The 21,588-nt window shown below is 50.9% G+C and overlaps 6 protein-coding genes across 6 annotated transcripts; 4 read left to right on the top strand and 2 right to left on the bottom strand.

Moving 5' to 3' along the window:
• Positions 1–1,684: 1,684 nt before the first annotated feature.
• Positions 1,685–3,769, top strand: MRS44_015939 (uncharacterized protein; the record flags this gene model as incomplete). The annotated part of the gene is made up of 3 exons (XM_065619415.1): positions 1,685–1,713; positions 1,763–1,857; positions 1,926–3,769. The coding sequence occupies 3 exons, from the start codon at positions 1,685–1,687 to the stop codon at positions 3,767–3,769; spliced, it is 1,968 nt and encodes a 655-aa protein (XP_065475487.1).
• A 1,082-nt stretch (positions 3,770–4,851) lies between these two features.
• Positions 4,852–6,883, bottom strand: MRS44_015938 (uncharacterized protein; the record flags this gene model as incomplete). Its single annotated transcript, XM_046281373.1, has 4 exons — positions 4,852–5,972; positions 6,029–6,645; positions 6,692–6,769; positions 6,819–6,883. The coding sequence occupies 4 exons, from the start codon at positions 6,881–6,883 to the stop codon at positions 4,852–4,854; spliced, it is 1,881 nt and encodes a 626-aa protein (XP_046129900.1).
• A 2,892-nt stretch (positions 6,884–9,775) lies between these two features.
• Positions 9,776–11,318, bottom strand: MRS44_015937 (uncharacterized protein; the record flags this gene model as incomplete). Its single annotated transcript, XM_065619414.1, has 3 exons — positions 9,776–10,064; positions 10,341–11,186; positions 11,260–11,318. 3 exons carry the CDS (start codon positions 11,316–11,318, stop codon positions 9,776–9,778), a joined length of 1,194 nt encoding a protein of 397 aa, XP_065475486.1.
• A 2,419-nt stretch (positions 11,319–13,737) lies between these two features.
• Positions 13,738–14,141, top strand: MRS44_015936 (uncharacterized protein; the record flags this gene model as incomplete). Its single annotated transcript, XM_046281374.1, has 2 exons — positions 13,738–13,832; positions 13,895–14,141. 2 exons carry the CDS (start codon positions 13,738–13,740, stop codon positions 14,139–14,141), a joined length of 342 nt encoding a protein of 113 aa, XP_046129903.1.
• A 2,945-nt stretch (positions 14,142–17,086) lies between these two features.
• Positions 17,087–18,695, top strand: MRS44_015935 (uncharacterized protein; the record flags this gene model as incomplete). The annotated part of the gene is made up of 3 exons (XM_065619413.1): positions 17,087–17,608; positions 17,663–18,125; positions 18,193–18,695. The coding sequence occupies 3 exons, from the start codon at positions 17,087–17,089 to the stop codon at positions 18,693–18,695; spliced, it is 1,488 nt and encodes a 495-aa protein (XP_065475485.1).
• Positions 18,696–19,470: 775 nt separating this feature from the next.
• On the top strand, positions 19,471–21,159 carry MRS44_015934 (uncharacterized protein; the record flags this gene model as incomplete). The annotated part of the gene is made up of 1 exon (XM_046279556.2): positions 19,471–21,159. The coding sequence occupies one exon, from the start codon at positions 19,471–19,473 to the stop codon at positions 21,157–21,159; it is 1,689 nt and encodes a 562-aa protein (XP_046129905.2).
• Between the last annotated feature and the right edge of the window lie 429 nt (positions 21,160–21,588).

The following is a 21,588-nucleotide window of genomic DNA, read 5'->3' as shown; positions in this document are numbered from 1 at the left end:
CTTTTTTTTGATCGAATCTGGGTTAATTTTGCCGTACGAGAGGCGAACCGACTGGCAGGACTCATAGCCCGAATTGACAGCGGAAATAAGAGGACAGGGCACAATTATCCCATGTGTCTGTTACCCAAGTCCCAAGCCCCAGACGAGGCTACTGCATCTGATGCCAGAACAGGCCACCATTCGCGGTTGAGGGGCCGCTTTTGGTGCTCAGACCTTGAAAGAAACCAGTAGGATGACCGCATCACCTTCGCCATGACCGGCTAAAGTCGGTGGACGAGGCTGAATTTACGGATCGAATACGAAAATGTTGAAGCCAACCCGAGAGCATGACGAGGCTTGGGATGCACCACCTGGCTTGGCGTGTTTAGACCACGACTCTCCATTTACCCACCCCATGGGGAAATAAGCTACGTATGGGCCGAGTCAAGGAGACCTGGCTAGTCCGTTGGTCACGAGAGACACTGCATCTTCACTAACCCCTGAACCTTTTAACCTTTCCAGAAACGCTTCTCATTGCAGTGCCAAGTTCTCTTGGCTTTCATGGCGCCTACCATGCTTGTGAAGCTACCACAACTATTCAATGTGAGCATTATCGACCTTGATTCGGATGTCTTCGAATTCTCAACTCGCTGGCACCCCTTGGGTGAGCGACAAGCGTTGAAGCTGCATTTTATGCTGCAGCAAACCAAATATTTCTAATATATGTCCCCCGGAAGGCCTCTCTATTTGTATTAAAGGACCTGGAATTCTTGCTTCCGCTGCTGGCGCCTATCTCTTCATCAATCCTCCTCTTTACGGATAAAAGCATGTAGAGGGTCTCAATCTGCTCTAGATGGTAGGTTGAGCCGCTCCGTGGCGCCTTGGCAACGGAGAACTATCGATGTAGGTCGGCATATCTCACTCATCCTGGACTCTAAGTCCGAAGCTTCCGATATTTTTTCTCAGCTGACGTTATGGCGAGGTGGTTTTTGCCAGCGTAATCGAACCCTGGTCAAGTGACCTCGAGCTATACGCGGAAGCCCCCAATTCATGGTTCGATATGCTCCAGGAAAGAAGCTAATGCAGCCTGTCGGCCGTTCCCTCGGCGTTTCGCTGCATAATTGGACCGAGGGCCTGGAACTTTCCCTTTGATAACCCCTCGTGCTGCTTACCTCCTGGGGCCCCGCGTGACGATGCGGGGGATTACCGAACTCCTGTCACACTATTATCAAGGTTGTTTTTTCGTTCATTAGAACGCGGAGAAGTCTGGGGTTATCCGATGACTCCATCTAGAGCGCGCCAAGACGCTTCATCCTGTTTTGGGGAAGCTGAACTCGGGGCCATAAGCTGCAAAGATGCAGTTTAATCGGCGATTGGGCCGGCTTCACCGGCGCTTCTTTTCAACTCCTCTTTGAGAAGATGAGGGGAGCCGAGTTTTGCACGAATGATGAGGTTGTGCGGAACGACAAGAGATGTGGTGATGGAGACGATTAATAATACGAAAATTGCTACTATACGATATTTCGTTAATAGTACGACAATTCTCACTCGTATGCCTGGAGTCTGATAAAAGTATAATAGACACAAGCAAGGCCACATCAATTTCAGTTTGAAACATTCCAAGCAGCTTCTTAGCTTCAATCGTCTTGGCCTTTTCTCATTACCCGTCTCACCTCCTGAGCCCAACCCTCCACTGTCTGCAACCATGCTGCCCCTCACTACGAGACAGTTATGGTAGGAAACTTCCATGTCTCTTCAATCAAGACTGCTAACACTTCAACAGGTCCTGTTTCTATTCCACTGTCGTCTTACTGGGAACCGTTGACGCTCTTACTTCGCCCATCATAGCCAAAGGCCCTGACTGCGAGATCAAGAACGGTGCTGTTCTTGTCACCCCGATTGCGTCGATGCCACCTACAAGACGGTTATCATCGACGCTGAGACAGATGTCGCCGCTCCCGTCCCTCATCACAAGATCTCGGGACACTTTGATGGAACCACGATCGACTTCAACATTTACTTCCCCAGGACAGGATGGGAGGGCAGATTCTTCCAGCTCGTGTACCCGACGCAGAACTCGACAGCTGAAGACCGAAACATAGGATTTGGTGCTGACAGTGGTGGCTATACCAACCATGTCGCCGGAGGAGGTGGCTACCGCGCTGATGCTGCCGTGGCGAAGCTCTCGAGGAAGCTCGCAGCCGACTACTATAAGAAACCCAACGCCAAAATTTACGGTTACGTCTACGGCGCAAGCGGTGGCTCCATGGTGACTGTTGGTGCCATCGAGAACACCTTTGACGTCTGGCAGGGTGCTCTCGCCATGGTCCAAGCCGTTCCAGTCTCCAACCCCAACAACTTTTGCATGCGGGCATTTGCTGGGCTCGTGTTGGAGGCGCAAAAGGACAAACTGATATCTGCCGCTCGGCCTGGCGGTGACCTGAATCCCTTCAAGGACCTTGACTCCATGAGGCGAGAGGTTCTCACTGAAGTAACGGAGCTCGGAATTCCCCTTGCAGCTTGGGAAGACTGGGAGGGCGTCACACAGAACAGGACCAACTTCCTGCGCACCTTTCGACTCCTTGTTCCTCCCACTATAGCTTCCTTCGATCCTACATATGTTGATGATTTCTGGACCAAGAAGGGCTATCTTGGAACGGAAAAGTCTGCTCTTGGTGATTTCTACCGGAAATCGATATACGAGTATGATGCTGTCGTCCAAAGGGTTGATGTGGATGCCGGCAACATCCCAGTTTCCATTACCCTCAACAAAGTCCCCTCGAAGCCACCAGCATTCGGCCTCCAGTTCACGATCCAGTCAAAGGATGGTAAAGGAGGCCTCTTCACAGCACAGCTCGACAAAAGTTCCAAGACCGCTATCATTGACCCTGCACAAAACCCCACAATCCTTTCCTTCGTCTCCAAGGGAACCAAGCTCCGCGTCGAAAACAGGGCATGGCTGGCTGGCTCAGTATGCCACAGATACCAAGTCCCTACTAGGGCCGGCTTCTATGGATATGACTATCTTCGTGCGGCTGACGGAAAGCCAAAATACCCCCAGCGCAGCACACTCATCGCCGACACCATCTCACGAGGAGCCAGCGGGGGCGGTTTATGGACAGGCAACATCACTGGCAAGATGATAGTCCTAGACACCCTCAAGGACTACGACGCCATGCCATGGCATGCTGACTGGTACAAGGAACAAGTCCGTAACGCGCTTGGCGACCGCTTTGACGATAACTACCGCCTGCATTACGCTGAAAACGCCGATCACTTCATTGAACCGGTTGAGGTGCCTCAGACCACGCGTCTCGTCAATTATGTCGACATGGCCGAACAGCATCTCCGGGATCTGAGTGCTTGGGTGGAAAAGGGAACGACCCCTCCTACGGGAACTTCATATGGCGTGACGGATGGACAAGTCAAGGTCCCCGCCACTGCCGCGCAGCGCAAGGGCATCCAGCCTGTTGTCGAGTTGACCTCGGGCGGAAAGACTTCAGTCACGGTCAAGGCTGGACGCTCTGTCTCTTTCAAGGCACACATCGAAATTCCGGCTGGCACTGGATCTGTCACCGCTATTGACTGGGATTTTGAGGGAACTGGGATATTTACCAAGAAGGACTTTGGGAAGGCCAAGGGTATCATGGATGTCACCGTGTCGCAGACCTATAGGAAGCAGGGGACCTACTACGTCGCGGTCCGTGTGGCTTCCAATCGTAAGGGAGATGCCAAGACTCCTTATGCCCAGGTTCAGAACCTTGGTCGGATGAAGGTGGTTGTCAACTAGTGACGATGACTCTGTTCGGCCCAGCCAGTGCTCGAATCTCTCGCAGAGTCAGTCCCTTGGCTCACGGAGGGCGCTGGCGGCGGTGTCATGGGGATCTCGAGAGAGTACAGGTCTTTCATAACAGCTCTTGGGATTCTTCCATGACCGTACCTCTTGTTATGATAGGTTCAATATTGATATTTGAAAGCGTAAAGAGTCAAATCGCGATGGGTATGCTTAAACTAACCCGATATTTTGGGCCCTTGCATATGGAAAACAGCTCTTGGGTGAAAGCACAGCGGGTTTACATTGACCTGGTTGTGGATATCTTACATGATCGACCATGCTCCCCGCATCTTCTCGTCTCATTGAAACGTTGTTGGTCGTCTCAGGATATTTCTGATTCTTTGTTAGTCGGGTGCGTCTCTTCTCGAGATAGCGATTATTGCAAAAACATGGGTTTTGAACAGAATACTAGCATTCTTGAAGACTAGCTGCTGTCCAAAGCCATCTTGCATTTATTGACTTGCTCACCTACCTTATGGACATAGAGCGCTCATTGCTATTAGTATTAATAGCGTCTCCGTCGGGCACAGTAGCAAAGAACATAATGGACAGATAATAGCATTAAAACTTAACGCTATGGGGCACCCTAACACAGATAAAATTAAGTTCCTACGGCGGCAGCCATAGAAACCTAACAGTAGAAAGATGAGTCTTGCGGTGCAAGATGCCACTTGTCCTTTTCGCAGAGTCAAAAAGAAAACCAACAGGACCGACCGTGGATCGAACACGGGACCTAGGGATCTGCAATCCCTCGCTCGTACCGCTGAGCTATCGATCCTTTGTTGGTGTAGAACGCCCGTCGTTAATTTGGTTGGTGACGAGCGAGAGAACCACCAGTCGAATGTTGAGCAATGATCTCTCAGTTGCCATACAGGCGGTGTTCGAAATATCCAAAAGGAAGTATCACAATTGATGTTTTCCACGTTTGGGCGCCGCTTTTGACGAAATATCTGATCTTTTGAAAGTCTTCTCTATGAAAATGCAAGGCTAATAAATGACAAAACAAACTGCTATGGGTATATTCTTCCTCCTTCATGCTATAAGCTCTCCTCCTTTTCATTCGGGCAAGACTTTTCTCTCGCCTGCGAGAGCATCTTTGCCTGCTTAATCATGTCCTCCCAGATAGGTGGCCTGCGTCGCCTCTCACTTCCGGCAGCCTCGGCATCGACACCAAAGTCAAGCAACGCCTTCTCGCTGCACCACTCTCCAGTCGCCATCAGACCAATGGGCACTTTGCCTTCCGTCTTTTCATCTGCTTCCTCGCCCGCTCTGGCTTGTCCTTCCGGGATCACGAATCCAGCCGGGACTGAGATTGATGGCAGTCCGCAGAAGTTGGCGAGCCATACGTAAGTCATGCTCTCGATCGTGAGGTTGCCATCGCTGACTCCGTACTTCAACTCACTCTCTCCACCTCGGATTGGGGCGCCGGCACAAGCTGTAGTAGGTGTAACGATGAGCATACCCGGATACATCTGCCAAAGATGAGAAAGATGTTGCATCAAAAGACTTCGAAGCTTTTGAGCAAGAAGATAGTCTGTAGCTGGCGTCGTGCGCCCAACTGCAAGCAATATCTTTGTCGCAGCTGTGATGTCCTTTGTGTCCGGCAAAAGAGAAGCCGCATCGGTCAACACAGTCATCGCGTGCGCAATCTGCCCCTCCTCGGTGAAAGGAATGCTAATGGGCACAACGGTATAGCCATGGTCGGTGCAGAGCTTGCCCACTAGACTTCTAGTCAAGTCTTGAACACCCAACGCAGCACATGAGAACCATGGTTCATATACTCCAAGTAGTTTCGCCGAAGGCCTCGAAGGTTCTCGGCAGAGCTGAGGAAATGGCGAAGAAGGATGAGGCTCTGCGATAGTCTCGTAGACAGTGGCGAGCGAGTACATGTCGGCCGCCATGGGTCCTTGAACAGAACAAGTCGGGGCCGGGTTGGGTGTAGGGTATGAGGAGAGACGGCCGTGAGTAGGCTTAAGACCAAAGACTGAACAGTATGCGGCTGGGACGCGAAGGCTTCCACCAGCGTCACCACCCAGAGCGATTGGGATCAAGCCAGCACCAACTGCATAACCAGCTCCCGATGAGCTTCCGCCAGCATAATACCCCGGGTTGAAGGGGTTGAGTGGTGTACCATGATTGGGATTGTTACCGGTAGTATCTTGCCAAAGGTTAGAATGGAAATCGCCGTGTGTAATGAGAATGCCGTATACTCACCCATACCAAACTCATGCATAGTGAGCTTCCCCAGAATAATAACACCCGCCTCTTGTAGTTTTCGCACACTCCAGTTGGTGGTGGAGCCACTCTTCACAGCTCGTCCGGCGTAGTTCATGTTTGAACCCATCGTCATATCGTAGCCGTCGAGATCGAAATCATCCTTGATTGACGCGGGCACACCGTCAAGAGGGCCAAGAGATCGGTTCTGACGATAACGGATCGTAGATTCTTCGGCGGCTTTGAGAACCAGCTCCACCTTGGTGTCGATCCATGCTGTTGAATGCTTCCCTTGAGGGCTGATATCACGTCGGATCAATGGTAACAGGGCGCGGGCAACATCGGTCGGCGTCGCCTGTCCGGACAAGTACATGGCTCGGTAATCGGAAACTGAATAGTATGGGGCCTCGGTCATCGGCTCGGATGGTACAAGTGTTGGCGATGAAGGAGTACCAAGGTCGAACTCGTCATCTGAGGAGGTATTGTCGCATGGAACGGGAATGACTGTTGGGTCGTATCGTGCTTCGTAGCACTCGAGTTCTTGTCGGATATTGCGTAATGAATCGAAGCGGGCATTGTGCCAAACCAACTCTCGGACCAGCCGAACCCATTCAATCCTGCTTGAGTTAGAGGCATATTGATAGTGTCACAGCAATGACTTACAGAAAAGCAAAGATGACCAACAACGGTCCTCTCAAAACAGGGTTTGCTAACTTTCCTCTTTGCAAGACACTCTCGGGCCTACTCCAAGTCAGCACATATCCCCAAAGTCGATCGCATGTTGACTGACCCTTGTGTGGGCTTCGGGTAGTTTAAAAACCCAGTGGGCTCTCTTGGAGTGGCTTGAGGGTCCATCGCTTTTGTGACGCTGTGATCGACAGGGGCGGCGGGGCCAAAGCGACACTTTGCAGATCGAATTCAAGATGATGCAAGAAAAGAAAGAGAAATGATGAATAAAGTCAGCCGCCAAGAACGCTCAGAATGTGATGTGAAATGAAGAGTCAAACGAGCACATCTTGACGGTCCGAAGCAGCGGTTTATAGGAGAGCGGTCAAGCACAGCCAGATACCAAGAGTGCATTGAGATTAAGCCAAGACAACCAATCATGACGACAATATCCCTTGTTTACCAACAGCACACGACCAAAATGGCTAGTTCACAGATGTTGCTATTCTTTCAGATGCATCTTGACCCAGGTTATCGGGTCCAACACGACACGTTGGTGGGTTTCAGCCAGATTCCAACAAGCCACTATCGACGGGGAAGCTGAAACTGGAAACATGTCCGGCAACGTTTAACGCTGGTAGCGTCGGAGATTTCTTGGACTGGCAGCGTTTGGCTGGCTGTGACTGCAGAGCCGCAGGGCGAAGCGAGAAAGCCACCTCCATAGCCCTTGTCTCCGGACCCGAATGAGCAGTCGGCGAGGCCGAGAAGGAGCGAAAAGAGGTTGGTGCGATCTGGAGGCTCGCAGCTTTGGTCTGGCTGTGGTCTCAGCTGCGCCACTATTCGCACTAACGTTTGTGCTAAGACTCTATAACGCTTCGCTTCTGCAGCGGCTTTTCCGTTTTGGACGGTTGGATATCGGGAACGGGACGTTTAATGTGCGAAACGCGCGGCTTGAGATAAACAATTTCCTCCATTGAAGAACTCATGACGTGGTCATTGTTCTGACAGAGCAACGAGCGGGTTAGTTTGAGGCCAGAGCACAATCAGCGATGGTTATCAGATGGGGACTCTTATCAGCACGGATCTTTTCTGGAATCAAGCCCAATACCCCGGGTTCCTCAATAACTAACTCGTGCATCATCGCACAATAGTTCGGAAAATACTCTCAATTTGTTTGCTAGCTTGGAGGCCTACTCAATACCGGCCTCGTGTTTGTTGTTTTTATCTCTTCATCCACTGCATCACTGGCTGTTGGCTCTTCATCCTCCCTAGCGCGACCAAGCATTCCAATAGTCTCCCGCTATAGGCTTGGCGGCCGGTAATAGTCTCTCTGCGTTGTCCAGTCTCGACCACGAGATGCATAAGCGAACTGCTTGGCCAGTAGCTCAGCGGTTGAGCCTCCACCAACAGTTGAACGATGGAGCAAAGGAAGAGGCTGGATCAGCTGAGGTTGGCATTGAATCGGAGATGTGCGCAGGGTCTTCAGCCCTAACAGGACCAGGCTGGAATGGTCAACCCAAATAGAGCGAATTTGTGGCTTGCGTAGACGGCATGGGTTTCCGTCTTTGGAGCGTTTGTTCCGTTGAATCGGTAACGGCAGGCCCTTGTCGGTTACCTCGTCGCGCGCCACGCGCCTTCTCCAGCTAATGGCCATACGGATGGCACAGATGACGAGGTCATTGGCAGAAAGAATGGGCCTTCTTCGCGCCGGGTCAGATGTCTATAGAAAGCACCGCTCCCCCACATCAATGGTTACCTCTCAAACCCGTCTGCTCGTCTAGAAGGGCTTCAAGCCCCAGCGAGAGAATGGTTGAATGGCATTTCGCACATGGGTCTCTAGACTTGACAAAAGAAATAGACTAGCGGTTGGTGCTTTACAAAAGGAATGGATCAAAGATGGACTATGGTTCAAATGGAATGGGCAAGCGATCAACCAACAATGAAGCCACCTTGACCAGCGTTCATCCACTTCTCTGATCCTGCAGAGTGTCGCTTCTCATCAGCTAGAAAACCAGGAACCTAACCAACCCCCCCACAACACCAACCACTCCACCAATTGTAACTCCCACCCAACTACTTCCCACACAGGACCCGATGGCAGCGCCAACCGCAGCACCAACGAGTGCCCCTCCAAAAGTCCAAGCTTCCTTATTCCGTTGCTTATGTGTCTTGGGATTTTTAGGTATTCTCCTGGTTCACTTTTTGTGCTCACGAGGGTGTTCTGCTTTCTCTTGGGCAGGATCTGGTCCCTCTCGAGACTGTGGTCTCTCGTGAGGTTCTAGTTTCTCTTGAGCAGGCTTTAGCTTCTCCCCATGCGCTTCATTAGTCCAGTCATCATCGTTTGGACTGACGTACCCACTTCAACTCCAGCTTGGAAACTCGCTTGGATAGTCTTTCCATCCCGTAGATAATGGCCTTCGTATTCGTGCAGCAGTACCTCAACTTGCCGCACAGCGCCTTGATGGCTCGTCCGATGCACACAATCCAGCTAACTTTAGCTTACTTGGTAGACTTGATATGTAAAAAGGCTGTGCTTTTGTGGAATTTTGTTAAAAGCATATCTGCTTTTTTGAGGTAAGCTGATATCTGGCTGTAGATTTTTTTATATGTGGAAAGAGTTTTATCGTTGAGGTCTTTGGCGATTGCTTCGATTGTGTGGTAGAGATTGCGAAGCTGGCGACTTTCTGCCCTGGCTTTTCTTGGTGCTTTCTCCACCGCCCTCATACAGACGTAGCCACCTCGTAACTCTGCTGCAAGGGTGATGAGGCTCGCGGCGAGGCTCAAAGGATTCGCCATTGAGTGCAGTTGGACACCGAGGTACCAGTTCTTGCAGGGAATGGCTCAAAAAGCTTTTTTTTCAACAGGCCCAGTAGTAGCGGACAGCAAGGAGCAGAGGACTGATGAGGGAGAGTTCACATAGATGTTGACTACGAGATGAGCAGTATACCCATATAGACATTGCCTTCCTACTTTCCGCCTCAGTCATGAATCTTCCCGATGCAACTACATGAAGACGCGAAGACGCGAAGCTTGCTGCCAGGCCTGTCACCAAATTTCCCAGCACCATGAGGAACCAAGACATCACTGGCCCATCAAACAACCGTTTATGCGGGCGTCATGCAAATAAGCAGCAGTCGACACCCTCGAGAGGTGCATAGAGAGACGGATTTCCGTTTGGCTAGTAGTGATCAAGTATGCTCTCAATCTTGCATGAGACTTGGTAGAGTTGGCTGAGATCTCAGTCTCGGCAGGGGCTTCAGCAACGGCGGTCTCAGCAGCAGGCATCTCCCCGACAGGGGCAGCAGCAGCGGCGATAGCAGACTTGGTGGCACTGGAAGCAGGAGGAACAGAGTCACTACAGCTGGTGCTCCTAGAGGCCCAGTTGTTCTTCAGAGACAGGTAGTGCTACTAGTTGCAGCCATAATTAAGGGCGGCAAGAGAGTACAAAATAAATATTGTATTGCGCAAGGTCTAGCTATAGTTTACACTTGAATAGTAAGGAGGGAGAAAGGTAGATAGGACCCGAGGAGACATTGTAAAGTAGTAGAGGAGCCAGTAACGTACGCTCATCCCCATCGGCTGGCTTCTTTTCTATCTTGAACGCGCACTTCAAGCGTCAAGGAAGTAGAGAAGTGATTCGACCCACTGCTTGGGAAACTGGAAGAGGTGCCCATGGCCGGAGTCGGGGTAGAGGTGAAGCTGAGCGTTTGGCAGCTGCTGCTGCAGCAAAAACGAGTTAATTGTGGGTGCCAAGACGTCGGTCTTGCCGTTAGTCACCAAGACGGGGGCCTTGATAGTCTTGATCTGGTCGAAATATGTCGAGTTTTGAGTGAAGTCTAGAATAGCCTTCAAGTGCGACGAAGTGCCAGGCTCCTGGATTGACGCCGTCCTATTTTCGCCCTTGACCTGGCGCTCGGAGGCTCGGGTTACCCAGGCGATGCCTGCGGCCTCGCTCGTCTCGGATGGATAGAAGAACAGGCTCAAGATGTCCTCAAGAGAGACCTCGGGCTGCCTGGCTTTCTCAAATGTTCCCGGGGCGACCTCCTGCGTACCTGTGCCGTTTCCAATAATCGAGCCGGCCAACACCAGCTTCTCGACGAGGTCAGGATAGTTGATGCCGACGTGCTGGGCAACACCACCACCCATAGAGAAACCAAACACGTTCGCCTTCTTAACGCCAATGGCAGCGAGGAAGTCGGCAGCTGTGTCACCCTGCTTGGCGATCGAGTCGGCGACAACGCCCTCGCTGTGGCCAACACCGGCATTGTCGAAGAGGATAACCTCTCGAGATTCGGCAATGTAGTTGAACAGTAGCGGGTCGGCAATGTCCATGCTGGCGCGGAAGTTGGGGAGGAAAACGACCGGGAGGGCACCGGATTTGGCACCGAAACGACGGTAGGCGAGCTTGTCGCCGTTGACCTTGACGTATCGCGTCTTGACGGTCTGGGCCAACTTGGGCGGGGGGTCAACGAGTCCAAAGCGGACATCAGGCCTAGTAATTGTCAACGACGCCTCGGTAGAACAAAACCACACGTTGGTGGTGGTTAAGGATGCGCGGCGCTTACTTGGCGGCGGCAAAGGCCGTTGCCGTTACGGCATAGAAGAGACCAGTCAGGAATTTCATGTTGTGGTAATATTGAGAGACTTGGTGATATGAATGAGTGAGTCCATTTCCTGCTCATCGGCATCTTGCTCGTGAGTTCTTATACACGACTTCTACTGTCAATCTGATTTATCATCACGACTGATGTTCAAAAGTCCGCTCTAGGAAGTCCGCTCTATGCATTGGCCCCAACTGGCTAGCGTCAATGATGGCCGAGGTTGGTGACGTGATCCGTGCCTTGGAGTGAGTCGTCATTGAGAAGTTGCAAGACAACGAACGGCACTCGTGCGAACGGTTGCCTGGATTAGTGATTAAATAATCTTTCCAGAGTTGCAAGACCAAGGCACTTGTGTGCACGGCTGAATTACGTACTGTAGTCTTCACAGACGGACCAACATCCCACCGACGGGGCAATTAAACGGGATGCTCGGCAAATTGTTCAATGTAGTGGAAAAACGATCCCTGCCTCATAGATTACTTCCCATTCGTGGAGGTTTAAATTAAGCTTCTAATACATAACCTTATTCCTATCACGAGCTACAGTCAGCAATACATACGCGTATACACTTCTCCAACCTACGGATTTCTTTAAAGAGATAAGTCCTAGCTTGAATCTCACTATTGCTCTATTAACATTTGGTCAAATCATCTCATATGGAGAGACCTCTTAACCCATGGGGTTATTCCAGACGAATAATTCCCATATTTTAATATTTATAGGGTTCGACGATATTTAATATTATTCGCCATACGTGAGGCATCAGGTACAGCAACTAAGATTTTGTCTATTAATACCATATCGACATTCTCTAGTGAAATGACCTGGCCATCGATATTAAGTAGTAGCCATATGTATATACTTCGTCGGAGCAGTGGACACACCCAGTGATCTCCTATGTTAGTGTTGTTTATGGTTCTCTCTTGTTAGGGATGAAAGGAGGTCAGTGCAGTCAGCTGTTCTGTGGCAGGCATTAACCTCAGCTGAGAAACAAGGCATTGGTGTATTTGCGGCTAAGTAGGCTAAATGCGAAGCGGGCGAATAATGACGGGTAGTCCATGCCAAGTTTTGACGGGCTGAAGGGAGCTGCATGCTTGTTCCGGGACTTGCCACGTCTGTAAGTGGATTGAACCAGAAACTTTTTGACCAACACTTGACCATAATAGACTGCGATATTGTGGGGTCTGGTGCGAGCTACTTGTTAAGTGCTCCTTGGTAGGAGCATTGGTAGTCTATTAGAAGTTCTAACCAGCGTCCGCTGCTATGACGGTTGATAATTAAAAAGTGGAATTTGCTTTCCGTGACCATCAACAGTAATTGAAATGGTGTCGAGATGATTTTATTGATTGTGACGACTAAGCTCTCGAAAAGATGTCAAAGAACGGATCCATCAACATACCCAGTCTTAGTAATATAATAACTTTCTATACTAATTCAAGTTTTTATACCATTTCAGAGGATTCAGGCTAAATATACGATTGATCGATGTTGACTTTTGTGGCTTATCCATATATACAGCATGCGGGAAATACTTTCACACCTCTTTCTGACCCGAGATGCCTTTGGGAGAGCCTTGGGTTTCACAGTACAAACACCGCCCAGTGCCATGGGAACTGTGGGCGTTGGGCCTCAAAATTAGCACTTCTTGTGACTTCATGGTATATTGAGAGAAATGAAGAAAAGGTGGCTATGTCTCAAGTTAATAATACATATTTACCTAAGGGACACCTTAATTATTGCTCAGTCTTACCTTAATAAGAGGTACTCTTAGCATAATGTTCTTATAAATTAGATCATTCTTATCATATGATTTGCCTAGTTTTCCTGATAATGTTGTGGCGGGGCACGGACTGCAGCTCCTTGCCAGCTAAAGGGATAGGTATATCGAAGCTCAAATGGACCAAAGGAACTGTTCGAGCTCACCACTCTTCTTGACCAACTATCTCCCCAATAGCGCGCTACGCATCTGAGGAAAGGTTGTGTGGCTATCCTTCTGTCTAGGCATATGCCTAGGTAGATATCGGTGCCAAGAAGACTCCACGTAACGTTGCGAAACCACACCACATTTCATGGCGTGAGCAGCGCAAGCTCGCAGGGGACAAGAGACTCGGGGCTTTGCAAGAAGGCTCACATGATGGTGTAGTCCTACACAGCCGAGGCATCGTTATTCAATACCGGCCTTTTTTGCATCTATGTGTTCCATCCCGTGTTTCTTGCGGGTGACCTGATCCCTTTGTTGCTTTGATAAGTCAGCATTTGTGTCATATATCTCACCTGACCACCAATTGACTTTCGATGACGTGTTGGTGATACAATCAACCCGGCAACCACAGAACACAGAAGTAGTCAAATTCCTCCCAGCTGAGTGAAGAGGCACCCAAACTTACCAAACTCATGCGTATCCTATTCGTCTCCCTCTTATCCTCAATCGCTCCGACAAACATGTCAGCAACAGCGCCGTCCGATCCCTCGCCGGGGAGCCATGCCAGGGGTGTGGAGCAGACACCATTGGATGCCAATCAACATGGACAAGCCCAGTACGCGCGATCAGCGCAAAGGTTCCCCACCCTATAGCAACGATGAGCTGACGGGTAAACAGAAACATCATCGATGAGACCAAGGACACATACGGACCAACAACCGTGGACGCGAGCATTGGCTACATGATTGATGCTGGCGATGGTGATGCTGGCCTTTCGAATCGCCTTGATGACATGTCAAATAAGCCCAAGGTGAAAGGTGGAAGTGTTGGGACTGAACGCAAGGCCGCGACATTGGATAAGCGGGGCTTCAAGGTGGGAGAGAAGGCCGATCTTCACGACTTGGCGCAACAGAAGCAACCATAACATCGTCCTAGTCACGTCTATTCTCTGAGAAGCTCAATAAACAGGAGTTACGTTTTCACAGATACTATCTCAATCATCATCTGGGTTAGTCACACCCACTGAGCCTAAAACTCCATGGTCTTGATAGCCCTTGCGAAGTAAGCCGAGGTATAGGGTGAGTGGGAAGGATGATGGAGAGTACTGTTGGCGACCGCCTCAAGTCGGGACGTTATTCTTAGATTTGGACATATAGCTTCTCTATGGCAACGGCTAAGGTGGAGCAAGTCTGTTGTTGTGAGTGTCCGAGGCAAGATTGGATCCCTCTTCACCCCGTGGGGGTCAGCTAGATGATCAACATCTCTTGGTATCCCACTCCACGGGGTGAATCACTTCTCCATAAACATGGTACGGGGGTAATGGAGATCGTTTAGTCAAGACCCCTACGGTGTGACGAATATCCTTTACAGGAATTCTGCACCAAAGATGCTCGTCTCTATAGACGGCTTATGAGTGGCGAGAGAGAAATGTTCCCATCTTTTAACATTACTGATCCTTGCACCTTGTTTATGCAAAAGGGCGGGCCAGATTGGATATGGGGCTCACGGGTAATCCTCCTTCTTCAGACCCCGGCCCTGGATAAATCATAAATCGCTCAGCTTCGGATCCGTCCCAATTTCAGTCAGCCATGCCTCAGCTGATGAACGTGTGGTGCACCTACATACATGCAGATGTAGCGTGCTTCTAGAAAACACTCTGCAGAAACGGTTGGGGGAAGGCATTCCGTAATCTGCCGTACTTCCGGTAAATGGGCGTACTCAGGACTTGGTCTTCCTTGGCTTGAGCCTCTTGAGAAAATAAACTCTGAACTAAGCATGCCACCATCCCCACACATCTCCGCCGAGGGACCATAGACCGAGGCTCGCTTCCGTCTGGGAGGTGGATTCGCGTCTCTTGGCGTCTGGCGGTAAAGAGGTTCCGCTGCGGGTGCGGGGAAAGGGGGAGAATCTCCGGGCGGAAGTCCGTGATCGGCCTCCGCCCTCCCATCTTGATCTGAGACCGCTTATGTTTTGTTTCATCCGACATAGTACTTGGTAATATACGTAGAGTGAGCTTGTAGCTTGATGAGGGCTCCCGAGGGACTTGGAGCAGTCTAATGGGCATAACACAGCAGTAACACAACGAGAACGTCTAGTAAGCACTCCGTAAGCTCTTGCTGTTGACGGCGGGTTGTTAGCCACCTTAGCATCCGACTCTGCTCGAAGGGTGCATCCTTTTTGCTTGGCATATCCATATTATCAAACTCATACCCTTGAAGGTCTCATGCACTCTCCACTTGTTTTCCCCTCTTTCTCCACCGTCGTCTGTGGCAACTGCATCTCATCTAACAGAAAGACTTGAAGTCAGCGTTTTGAACTGAAGTGATTTGTAGGAATTCATCAAGATATTTATGTTATGTTGCTCTCATTACCTAGTAGACTCTCTAGACGCTGCTACGACGATCATCGAAGACATGACTCTCCTTCACTTTCGTCATCAACAAACAATGGGAGGCAGCATGAGCCTTTAGACTTGGCAATACAACTTGATGGCGTGATAGTACCTTGGCATACGTGTCGGTCTTAGTTCTCGCCACCGGCGGCCTCACTTCTAATACCGCAAGCCTTGATTTTTGGAGATCTTTCTCCAATTATGGCCTTGCTCTCCCGTCGCCAAGCGGCTACTCCCTGTTGGAGGCCGGCACAAGGTCGCTTCGGCATCCTTGCCTCGGGGAGTCCGGGCGCTTAGGGTCGTAAGATACCGCCTTTTTCGCTTCCGCTTGCCTCGCCAGAACTCCATAGTGTCTCCCCATAGGCAACACCACCATCATAGTCCGCGCGGTGAGAGCTATGGGTTGTCGCTCCGCGACGGAGCCAAGGAGCTTGGCTGACGCGATGGATAGCAGTCATCCCGGTTTCTCCCAGGTTAGAGTCGTGACACCATTTTTCTCTGTGACGTGCACATTGTGATCTGTAAACGACGTTTTTACCCCGCAAGATGTCATCTCTTGGTGGTTTCTTGGCAGGGGGCTTCCCCATGGGCGCAAAAAGTCTTGTATATCAAGCGTTTATGTAACTGCCGAGAGCTGGAAAGAAATAGCCGCCGGCGGAGAAATTCAAGACCGCTAGCGTACGGCGTAACCTCCGTCAAGGTGAGGTCGGCTGCCGTCGGTGAGTGCCTGTCATCGGTGAGTGGACAGGCAGCCGCGAGTGAGGCGCCGGGAGAGCAAGGGGCCTGCGCGAGCTGCTGGGGTAAAGAATTAATTCCCGCATTCTCCAAATATGCAACGAGGCATTTACAATCATGTGGGTGGCTGGACCAACTTGGTATGGTCCTAGAATCTGCCGAAGCAACGTCCGAGGAAAAAGCCACCGTTCGATACAACACCAAAGAAGTTGGAGTTGTACTGTGTGTGTCTGTCAGAGAGATGTCATGCTTCCCCGCTTATCTGTGCAAATTTTTGGCTCTTCCCTTGGCTTTGGCTTGGCCTCCGCCTCTAGAACCTTGGCGCTTCCATCGTGGGGTAACAACACGAGACGTGAGTCGTACGCCAAGTGCAGTTGTTCCGGATCCGCAGTCTCAAGCGGGTGACCCCGTGCTGAGATTGCGGAGAAGGCTTTGTCCTTGCCCCTCATATTGGTTGAATCTTGGGGTTGCCTCTTGTCTTCTCCCTTGGCTCTCCTTGGCTGGAGGCCAAGAATCCTACCACCTTCCATCATGGGACAAGGAGCGACAGATCCTCCACAGTCTGACGAGAGGACCCTTGTAGAGCGTATTGCGGAGAAGACTTCATCCAACAATACTACCACGGGATAGCTATAAAGTAGAAAGTATGTCTCATCCTGCTACATGATTCAGCACCGCACATCCTGCTGCGAACCCTCCCCCCTCCTCCTCAGTCTTTGCCTTCAAGGCCTTCTTCTCCCACAATGACCGAAATAAAAACAACCTCCGGGGCTGATCCCAATGGTGAGAAGGAGGAGAACGGTGCTACTCTCACCCAAGTCCCTTCGATTACCAAGGCCGAGACTGGGGTCATCGCCGACATCAACCATGTGGCCCGCCTTGGCATGGAAAACACCAAGGAGCTAGAAAAGAGGATCGTCCGCAAGCTCGACATGTGGATGCTTCCCCAGCTCTGGATTCTCTACATGTTCAACTACCTCAACCGGAACAACATCGCCCAGGCCCGTCTCAACACCTTCAATGAGGATCTCAACCTCAAGGATGGAGACTACCAGACTGCCGTTGCCATCTTGACTGTCGGCTACATGGTTGCCCAGCTGCCTTCAAACATGTTGATCACCCGAGTTCGGCCTTCCATCTACCTCCCTGCCGCCGCTTTTATCTGGTCTGCTATCTCAGCCTTGACTGTCGTCTGCACAAGCGCTGGCGGCCTCTGGGCTGTTCAGTTTGTTCTTGGCATTGTCGAGGCACCTCTCTTCCCTGGTGTATGTCCAATATGCTGTCCACTTCTGATGACTTGCTAATCTCTTTGTCTATAGGCCGTCTTCCTCATGTCCTGCTGGTATACCCGACGAGAATTCGCCCTTCGTGTCGCCCTTCTCTACTCGGGTCTGGTCCTCGCCCAAGCCTTCTCGGGATTGATTGCCGCTGGTGTCTTTGCCGGTCTCGATGGCCCCATGGGTCTCGCTGGCTGGAAGTGGCTCTTCATCATTGAGGGTGCTGCTAGTGGTTTCTTTGCCATCACTGCCTACTTCGTCCTGCCTAACTACCCCGACTCTACTTCTGGTGGCGCCATGTGGTACATGACGGCCGATATGCGAAAGGTCGCCGCTGCCCGAATTCTCGATGACAGAGTCGAGTTCTCTGACAAGTCTACTGTCTGGCACGGACTTAAGCTTGCTGTCACGGATCTCAAGCTGTACATGTTCCTCTTCCTGAACATTTTCATCACGTCTTCATACGGCTTCAACAACTTCTTCCCCACAATCGTCAACGGACTTGGTATGTGGCAAAGATCTTTTATCATCTACTATATCTGACACAAATAGGTTTCGGAAGCCGAGTTCAGGCTTTGCTCATGACTGCTCCCCCTACGTATGGGGAACCCTTTGCACCTTTTTCGTCGCCTGGGACTCGGACCGCCGCCGTGAGCGTGGTTTCCACATCATCATTCCTCTGTCCTGCTCAGTGGCCGGCTTCGTCGTCACTGTTGCGACTGGCAACGCCTCAGTCCGATACGCCATGACCTTCCTCTACGCAGCCGGTTGCTTCTCTGCAAACACCTTGCAGTACACCTGGGCCGTGTCGACTCTTGGTCAGACTCCCGAGAAGCGAGCTGCTGGTGGTGCCATTGTTAACATCTTTGGCCACCTCGGCAACGTCATCTCCCCTTACTTCTTCCCTGATAAGGATGCGCCCCGTTACACCATGGCCATGATCCTTCAAATTGTCTTTGCTGGTCTCGGTATCGCTGTGGCCAGTGTGGTCAAGTGGCACTTGACCAGGAAGAACAAGAAGCTCCGTGAGGAGGCTGAGCGCTTGGGCATTGACTACAACCCTTTCACAACTTAAACAGATGCTATGGGTTGGTGCTAAGATTGACCGATACTATCCACAGGTAGGATCCGGTTGAGAAGCGCCCAAGGATGAAATGGGACAATAGCTAGGTTGTTAAGGCAGTTAGCGTGTCTTAAATTCCAAATTGATTACAGTTATGACTTGACTTCTGCGAACTTGAAGTACCGTTACTGTTTGGGATTTTGCAGAAGCTCTGTACTCAAAGTGGCGACAATCTTTGAAGACATCCCCAAGTCCACCAGGCGGATTAACTCTAAGCCGCTTCCGGGCCCTCCTCACTTCATCTTAACCTTGAACCATTCCTTCTAACTCACGCTTCGTCAACTGTCCGTTGTCGAGTCAAGCTACCTCGGTTAAGAAGCACCATCTCGCTGCAGTTCTATCTGACTCGCGGGCGCGAGTAGTCCAGTCAACCAACAAACCAGAATGCGTAAACAAAGGACGCATTCCCGAAACCGCAGCCCCTGCAAGGCTTGCCAGGCGGCGAAACGCAAGGTAATATGGGAGGCCTACTACACCCCAATCCAAAGATACTCCTCACTGATTCTTTGTTTAGTGCGATCAAGGAAGGCCACAGTGCTCGCGTTGTCGCCAGCACAACCTGCCCTGCGAGCCTTCTGTCCAGGCTAGATGGAGAATAGAGACCCTCCAAAACACCCGTGTTCAGGCCATTCCTGGTCAATCTACATTGCGGTTTGACTCGCCTGTCCCATCACGCTCGGAAAATTTGCCCCATGACAAGGACAAAGGCACCAATAGCTGTGGTACTATGGACGAAAGAGTTCAACCTGATACCTTCCATGTGGGGGCTGGTAGGGAAAATGAAGCACTCTGCTTAGATGATGGTACATCTTTGGCTGGCCTACATGACTCTGATCTCAGCGTCTCGCTGTCGGATCCAACACCGCCCTTCAACGGCTTTCCTTGGCCCAGCTTCGGAAGGGAAGGGCTTCCTACACTTCTGTTTCCTGGCTTCTCCTGCGACGAGTCAAACTCGGATATCCCTGGCAGCCCCTTCACTTTGTCTGGCTTGGGCACTGGAAATGCACCCGCCGATGGTAGCATCATCCCTGAAATATTACGAGAGACAGAGGGATGCAACCGGCCCTCCCAGACACACGACAGTGCCGAGGTTGGCGGGTCCAGCAGTTTATCCTCTACGTTACGACTCGTCATTGATTCGACAGGCTCCCCTGAATTAGACAACTCTAATTGCGAAGCATACTTCAGTTCCTTGTGGCAATTCTTTGTCGGACAGATAGCACCCTCCATCACCCCTTTCGGAAGCCACCAGGACAACCCCTTCTTCAGATTTCTCGTGCCAGATGCTCAAAGAAGCCCCCCTCTTCTAACTGCCGTTCTGTACCTGTCCCAGATAATCATGACAAGAGTTCGAGGGGCCCCTTTCCGCGTCGAAGCGGGCATTCTAGAAGACCAGGCGACCAGAGTTCAGCAGAAGATAGAAGACGACGATGCATTCTGCGCTCTTACCTCGGGGGAGCAGCTTACAGATCAAACCGCTCGCACTCTGTTGAAGCTTTCGACAGTTCTCGTCTTCTGCATGGCATTCCTTGCCAAGCAAGATGCAACCATGCTTATTCTTCACCTGGAGCACGCTGCTACGCTTTGCCAAGAATTGTTCAGGGAACTCGCAGAGGACGAAGGTTTCCTATATCTTGCTAAACTGCTGGGATTTATGCAAATTAGTTTGCTCTTCAGTACACATGCCAGTAGCGTCAACGGCCCGGATTATCTGAGCGCGGCCCTGGAGTTCCACGACCGTCATAGCGATGCCCTTCGAGAGATTGACGGATGCGTGGATCACCAAGATCACTTTAGAGACTTGGACATGTTCTCTGGCCTGTCGGCCTCGATGGCGAGCATCATGTACACATTGGGGACGCTGTTGAAACGAAAAGCCGCGGGTCAGGGTCGGACACAGGCGTTGGACGGAGACTATCTTAAAGGGTTCGAATCTGACGTCGACGGATTGGAGGCACGCCTAAGACGACATCTGGCGTTGATCAACAAACGCCAGAAACTTGGTTCGAGCAACACTTTTGAGAAGCCAGACAGAGTCTCATTGACGCAATGTCTGAATTCCTTCAACGAGGCATTATTCTGGAGTGCCTGGACCATCTTTTCAACGAACCTCAGACCCGATTCCTCCTTCCTTCATCATGGCATCGCCGACTCGTCAGAACGCATCCTCGATGCGTGTGCGGAAATTCCAGCAAAGAGCGGCATGGCGTCATTGATACTATTCCCCCTGGTAACTGGTGGGGTGAGCACCAAGAAAAAGGTTTACCACGAGTTTGTGCTAAACCGCCTGAAAGGTCTTGAAAACTGCGGGTTGACCGATACGGAGGGCTTATGCGAGGAGCTCAAGGCTTGGTGGAACTCGGAGCGGTCATCCAGTAACGAGACTGCTCTTGTCTTGTCCAAATTTATCTTTTAAAACGCCAGTTGAGGAATATGCGAGCTTAATCTTACACAGCCGTTAAGCCCGCAAAGCAGATAGCTCCCTGGGGTAATCACTTGAAGCAACCAATTACACCCAGACACCTCGTTTCTGCAGCGCAAACTGGCAAACAAACAATGTCGTATGTGACGGTGGGCAGACGGCGAGGATATCCCCAGTGTCGTAGGCAAGTTAGGGCGTCGGCGTGAGTGGCAGCCATTCGTTCACACCAGTCTGGTCGATAGGTACGAGGATATACCGGTACAGGTGAAATTCGTCGATAGGGGCAGGTGGGTGACAGACAGGTAGCGCCGCCCTGGACAACTGCAGCATTAACAACGTCCTATTATTACCAGGCTGGGACCTTTTTGAAGTCTTGAAGAAGTCTCACGAGTGTCTATTCTAATGCAATATTATATAACATGA

The sequence above is a fragment of the Fusarium solani genome (genome assembly GCF_023522795.1).
Source record: "Fusarium solani strain SB1 chromosome Unknown bctg00000011, whole genome shotgun sequence".
Classification (NCBI taxonomy): Eukaryota; Fungi; Ascomycota; class Sordariomycetes; order Hypocreales; family Nectriaceae; genus Fusarium; species Fusarium solani.
Note: the sequence above shows the minus strand (reverse complement) of the source record. Positions and strands in the feature narration are given on the sequence as shown.